Source organism: Rhinolophus hipposideros (genome assembly GCF_964194185.1).
Source record: "Rhinolophus hipposideros genome assembly, chromosome: 8".
NCBI lineage: Eukaryota > Metazoa > Chordata > Mammalia > Chiroptera > Rhinolophidae > Rhinolophus > Rhinolophus hipposideros.
Window position 1 is genome coordinate 80,900,329 of NC_138054.1, and position 6,762 is coordinate 80,907,090.

The 6,762-nt window shown below is 51.6% G+C and overlaps 1 protein-coding gene across 1 annotated transcript; it reads right to left on the bottom strand.

Annotated features, from left to right (window-relative positions):
- Nucleotides 1–510: 510 nt before the first annotated feature.
- CELA3B (chymotrypsin like elastase 3B) lies at nucleotides 511–6,441 on the bottom strand (the record flags this gene model as incomplete). Its single annotated transcript, XM_081058067.1, has 8 exons — nucleotides 6,384–6,441; nucleotides 5,309–5,394; nucleotides 4,076–4,173; nucleotides 3,817–3,951; nucleotides 2,523–2,659; nucleotides 2,057–2,199; nucleotides 1,249–1,401; nucleotides 511–528 (listed from the first exon to the last, which is right to left on the bottom strand). The coding sequence occupies exons 1-8, from the start codon at nucleotides 6,421–6,423 to the stop codon at nucleotides 511–513; spliced, it is 810 nt and encodes a 269-aa protein (XP_080914193.1). The 5' UTR covers nucleotides 6,424–6,441.
- Nucleotides 6,442–6,762: the final 321 nt, after the last annotated feature.

Sequence of the window (6,762 nt, forward strand, 5' to 3'; positions counted from 1 at the left end):
TTGGAACAAGGAATGAATGTTTGTTGAACGAATGAATGACTGCAGTCCTTCCTCAGCCCATCAATGGAAGCAGAAAACAGGGCCCTTCCCTCTCTACCATGAGCCTCCCAAGGAGCTGGCAAAGTCAGTTTTTCTGCAGATTCTATCATGTTTTTATGCCTGCATTGAAAAGCCAATGATTGTGTGTGGTGAGCAACTTCCTGGGACCCTCCCAGTTTTAATACTAAAAGTCCTGTGTCCTGGGAAGCCCCTCAATCCCAGGCAAACTGGGATGTTTGGTCACCCTACAGCAACTCCCTTCTTCTCTCTGGGCCTCATTGTTTTCCTCACCTTCATATGTGAGGGTTGGTTCTGGTCTTGTCTCTACATCTCAGGTCTATGATTTTAGGAACAAGCTGGAGGGGAAGAGGTAAGTCAAGGAAAGAAGCAAGATTCAAGTTGGGATTTTCTGAGATATCTTTATTTTGTTTTTGCAGAATGTAGATGGACACTGCCAAGCAGGCTGTGGTTCTAGTGGCTTGCCATGGTCTGGAAAAAGAGGGGGGGAAATCCAGAATAGTCTAGTTAGGAGCGGAGGTTCTGAGGCCAGGTGGAACTGGGTTCAATTCCTAGCCATGCCCCTCATTAGCTGTGTGACCCTGGGAGAGTGACTCGATGTCTCTGAGCCTCAGTTTCCTCATCTATATAATGAGGGTAATCATAGTAGTTACCTCATGGTGGGTTTTAATTAAACTATTAACTAAGGTGTTCATCACTGTGCCTGGTACATATTTAAGTAGTCTATAAATAGTGGCTATTACTATTATAGCATTATTAACCCTCCCTGACCACTCATCCCCAGATGAGACTTGCACACTTCCTGGGGCCTGAGCTTCCCTATCGCAGCTCTCACATTTCATCATTATGGCTCATTTAATTATCTGTCCCCCACGAGGCAGCCCTTTGGCACATTGCTCTGTCCTCTATGGCAAGAAAAGCCCTGGACCAGAGGAGCCACTTCATAAACACTTGTTGAAATAGGAAGTTCAGCAGTAGTTCAAAGCTCCACCCAGAAGCCATTGAAATCCTTGAGGCCCCAATGTAGCAGAAAACATCCCCAACCCTCTGGAATGTCCCCAAGGGCTCCTCCCCTACTGACCTTCTAGGGTCCTTGGAGGCCCTCCTCAGGGTCTGCTGTTCTCACCCGTCCCCCCCGACACCCTCAGAAGAGCAGCCCCCAGTGCCCCACTGGCTTGCCAGCCTGCTCACCTCCTCGATCCAGTCATTGAACGCAGAGACACGCGTGAACACAGTGGGCTTCTTGCGGGTGTTGCAGCCAAAGGCAGAAACGAAGCTGGTCACACCGTGGACCTGCCAGGAGCCGTCCGCAGCGGGGCAGTTGAGGGGTCCTCCAGAGTCACCCTGAAATAGTCAGAGGGTGGTGGGGGGCTGAGCTGCGTCTGAGCTTTAAGGAATTGGTTCTGACTTTGGGGACTTTGAGAAACCCATATTACTTGACCTCTTTATGAATGAACTCCGTGTCATGAATGAACATGCCTCCGTGTATTCATTCATGATGGGGAATAGTATCTGTCTCATGGGATCTTGTGAGAATTAAATGAGATGATAGATATATAATCTTAGTACACTGTCTCGTAGAAAGGAAACAATCCATAAACGGTAGTTCTCATTATTAGTACCACAGTTAACCATTAATATTGTTGTTCATACTCAATTATAATACAATGATAGTTTGGATTAATTATAACTTGAAGTCAACAGAGTCAGAAGGTGACTTTAGAGGTCATAAAGTCAACATCCTTTGCTGGGCTGCTGGGGAAGCCTGAGGACCAGGGAGGGAAAGTGATTTGCCCATTTCAAGTCAGTGTGTGAGCTGGGACTAGAATCCAAAGGTCTTGACTTCCAGGACTATGCTCACTTCCTTGAAGTCCTGCCTGGCCTGGAGGCTGAATGGAGCAAGCAGGCAAGCTTCCTGCCCCGCCCTCCAGGCAGATAGCAGTGGTATGCCGGGCCCTGCCTGCCCAGCCCCACGGAGGGCAGGTGAGAGCTGACTCACGTTGCATCCGGAGCGGATGTCCCCACCAGCGCACACCATGGTCTTCTTCACGGAGCTGCCCCACCAGTCCCACTTGGAACAGCGCTCATGGTCCACCACGGGCAGCAGGGCCTGCTGCAGCTTGTCTGGGAGTGGCCCACCGGCTATGGGAATAGAGAGCCCTGAGCACGGGTTCATGAGGCACAGGGCTTGGGCTGAGGTCTGGGAATCAGGGCTGGGAGCCCCAGAGTGGGATGGGGTAGGGGGGTGAGGCAGACAACACTTCTGATGGGGAAAATGGGGCCTCTCCTCCCACCAGGTTATATGGTCCTGCCTGCTTTAGAGGTCTGCACCTGGCACATAGGAGACACTAAAAAACGTTCAGTTGAACACATTCACGTGTGGGAGGATGTGGGGAGAGAAGGCAGTACAGGGCCCTCAGGCCCTGTCGCACTGTCCCTGGCAGGCTGGAAGCCTCAGCACTTACTAACAAGACGGCCCCAGCCGCTAATGTAGCAGGGCGCCTCGTTGGGCAGGATGTCACCGGCAGGAGGGAGGCAGGCGAGCTGGACGGAGTCTCCCAGCACGGCAGGGCGAGAAAGCTTGATGAGGGCGATGTCATTGCTGGGAAGGAGAGAATAGTCACCGGGAACCTGGTCCTCGGGCCAGACCAAAGCAGCCTCCCATCTTTGCTCCAGATAGTTCCCCTCTGGGCCGGCCCCTGCTGCTCCTTTTCCTTCCAGATCCCATGCGTTCTTAAGGCTGAGCCACTTAGGAAGCCCTCCCGGCCCCTTCAGCCCAGGCTGACCCTTGGCCTTCAGAACTGTCCCCAGCTTTGACACCAGTGGTTCTCACCGTCCAGCTGCATCAGAATCACCAAGAAGGCTCATGAAAACAGGTTGCTGAGTCCCATCTCAGAGTGTCTCATGCAGCGGGTCTGGCCGAGGCCCGAGAATTCACATTTCTAACAAGTTCCCAGGGGAAACTGCTGCTGCTGGCCTGGGGACCATACTTTGAGAATCCCTGCTCTCAGTCTTCATCCTCCTGCTTGTCACGCAGCTCATTTCACTTGGGTCCGATTATTCTGTCCACTGACCCCAGGAGCCCCATGAGGACGGGTGAAGTTCTTGGTCATCATGGCCCCTCACGCCCGTACTGCACTTTCAGGGGCTCTGCACTCTTTCACCCTCTCACCAGAAAAGAGCTAAGCCACCCAGACACACAATTTTGTATATGCTTGAGGGGCTTAAGAGGCCCCACTGTGTGTCCTCACCCAGTGATTGCCTCCTTGACCTTCATGACCACCCAGGAAGCCCAGAAGGTCACCCTTGACAAGTGGTAAAACTGAGGCCCAGAGAAGAGCAGTGACTTGCCCAGACCACATAGCAACTTAGTATTGGAGCCTAACTCTCAGTCCAGTGCTCTTCCTTTTGCACACAGTGCCAGGAACCCAGGATGCACTGGATGAATGTCTGTTGAATGGAGGAACCCTTGGATTTAAGATGGAGGGTGCCAGAGGAGTCCTGGTTCTGAAGCCACCTAGCCAAATAGCCTTTGGGGAGTCCCTGCCCTTCCCTGGCCCCTGCTGTCCCCTCCATAGACAGAGAGGTTTGGCGTAGACGGTCCTTACAGGCTCTGCTGGCTCCGCCCATCTGTGTGTGGGACCTGGGCACAGGCTGTGGGACCCAGCCCCTGACCCTGGGAGTCTGCTCAGAATCAGCTTTGGTCACGGAAGGAGGAGCAGAGGAGCCCCTAGGTCTCAGGTCTGAGAGTTCACTCACCCACAGGCCACACAGTTGGGGTTCCAGAGTGGGTGCACAAAGAGGTCCTCTGCATTGATAGGGATCACCTGCTCAGCGCCCTCGTTCTCAGCCCGGTCATACTCTCCCAACACCACCTGGTAGGTGAGGGAGCTCCTGCCAGGGGAGATAAGATCAGTCCAGGCCTGACTGGCCTCCCTCGCTCCCTCCCAGGCTCACCCAGGCAGACTCTGGTCTGCCTGGGTCTCATGCAGGGACAGGGGTAAGAGAGACAACTCACGAGATGCAGTGGCCTGCAGTCATGACCCATTCGGGGTCAATGAGGCTGCCACCACAGGTGTGGTGGAAGTCTCCGTTCTTCTCATACTGCAGGGATACCTGTGGCCAGAGAGGGAGAAGCCTGAGTGGTTTGGACCCTGCAGTGAGGGCACTAGCCATGGTTGTATAGGTTGTGCACTGTACAACTCTAGAGGGCCTATCATGCATACAGAAAAGAATGACGACCCCCTAGAAATATACAAAGCCCAACCTACACAGCTGTTCATAGTAGCCTTGTCACTTTTCGACTAGAGTCATATTTGGACTCCCCAAACGATTCCAACCCCAGCTCTATGAACTCCCTGGGGACCTCGACATTCTCTGTCCTCTAGGATATCTCCAAACTTTCTGTCTCTTGAGAGCCCCAAGGCCCTCTGTCCTATTAGGCTCCCAGTTCTTCTGAATCTCAGTTCTTTCATAGCCTCTTGGGCACAATTCCCCAAGTCCTTTGCCTCTCTTCTCATTTCCTACATTCTGACTTTCAAAAGTTCCCTCTCAACCAAGGATTGGCAAACGATACCTCTTGGGCCGAATCTGGCCCCTTGCCTGTTTTTGTACATAAGATTATTGGAAAATATTCACTCATTTATTTGTGTATTATATGGCTGCTTTCGTGCTACAAGGGCAGAGTTAAGTTATTGCAATAAAACTATATGGCCGACAAAGGCTAAAATATTCACTCTCTGGTCTTTCATAGAACAATTTAGCTGACCCCCACTAAATTGACCAGTGCCATCCAATAAAACTTTCTGTGATGATGGAAATGTTCTCTAACTTGGCTATCCAATATGGTTGCCACTAGTGTAGCCCTCTGTGCCTCCCTCCCTCTAAAACGCCCTTTATCCCTTTATTGCTCTTATACCTTATAGCCTTTTTATATAAGTTGAGGCATCTAGAAACCCAAAATCTCCCTCGCTAAATATAGAGCCTGAAATTCCACTTAAAGCACCAACCCTTGGGTTAAACATTGCCCTCTCCCCAGATTCCACTTTTAACTTGCAAACACCCCAGTGAGGGTTACAGATTGAATGGGCAAAACTTCCACGTGGAGTAGATTGACCAAGGGTTTCCTGGCCTTCGGAAACTGAAGTGAATACTGGAAGCAAAGCAGTGGGGTAAAGACTGGATGCCTAGCAGTCAGAGCATGGGGTGCAGAGCCCATGGTGGGAAACAATGCCACTGGTATTGCCTTTACCTGCCAGGGCCAGCTGTAGGGGACCGCATCTTCACCATTGACGACTCGGGAGGAGGGGTTGTGGGAAGGTCGGCCACACCCCGAGGCTGTAAGGGAGAGTAGAGGTGTCAATCATCCAGAGGGTCCCCAAAAGTAAGGAAGAGGCCCAGTCCCAGTCCCAGCTGTGCCACAAACTGGCTGTGTCACCCCAAGCGAACCCCTTCCCCTCTCTGGATCTCTGTAGCCACATATGAACAGCAAGCATCTGGACTAGAGCAGGGGTTTCCAGAGTCCCAGGAGTCCAGGATGGAGGTGAACATGTGGCCTCCTTCCATGGTAGGACTGAAGCGTTTGGTGCACTTAGAACAGTGTCTGGAGCCCAAGAACTCTCAAGAAGCGATAGTTCTCATCATGAAGTGAGGTGGTTTTGGAGAAAGACTGCCTGGGTTCAAAGTGCACCTCTCCCCCTCATTTTAAGGTGAGATATTTTAGTTGTTTGAGGATCAGTTTCACCATCTGTAAAATGGGGATAATAATAGGACTGACCTCATGGGGCTGTTGTGAGGATTACATGAGATAATAGAAGAAAATTCTGCCTGTCATACAGTAAGCACTCAATAAATGTTATCTGTTACCATTACTGTCAGTCAAGGGAGACTGTTTGGAGGAGATGGCCCTGAGCTGGAATGTAATATGGCAGAGAGACCAGGAAAAGGCTAGACCACAGATTGTGGAGCAGGGGTAGAAGGAGTGTGAGAAGAGGGTTGAAAGGTTAAGCAGAGGAGCAGAAATTCCAACACAAGCAGTCTAACCACAGAGCCCAAACTCTTCACCATTAGACTTTGTTTACTGCCCCCATCAAGGACTCCCACCATATTCCTTTGGGTTCCCCAGACTTTCTCCTGAGTTGGTCCATCTGTGGCTTCCTCTCCATTCTCCTGCTCTAGCACCAAGCTGAAAGCCCCCAAAATCATGCCTAGGTACAAGCTGAGGCCCCCTCCTATGGATGTAGATGTTGGGTTCATGAAACCCAGGGCAGGTGGCAGATTTCAAGGGCTCCCACCCAGTACAACACAAACCCAGGCTGGGGTCTTACCAAGGGCCACAAAGAGGAGAGAACTCAGCAGCCGGAGCATCGTGAGCTTTGAGATGATAAGAAAGACACGCAAAGCCTGGGTCTCTTATATAGGGCCGAAGGCAGTGGTAGTGGGCTGGACTGGGCCCCATTCCTGGAACAGGTGGAGGAAGGCCAGGTCTCCCATGGTCCAAGGCCATGGCCCCCACCCTCTGTAGATGGGGATATGACAGCCAATGGCAGGACCCAGAGTTCCAACATATGGCTGGCTACACAGGTGGCATTGAATGGCCAGCTGATAACAGGGGAGGGGGAAGGAAAATTCACGTCAGAACAAGCCAGCCTCTTCCAGGAAAGAACATGGGCTCTGGAACTGGTCAGACCTTGGTTCAAATCCTGC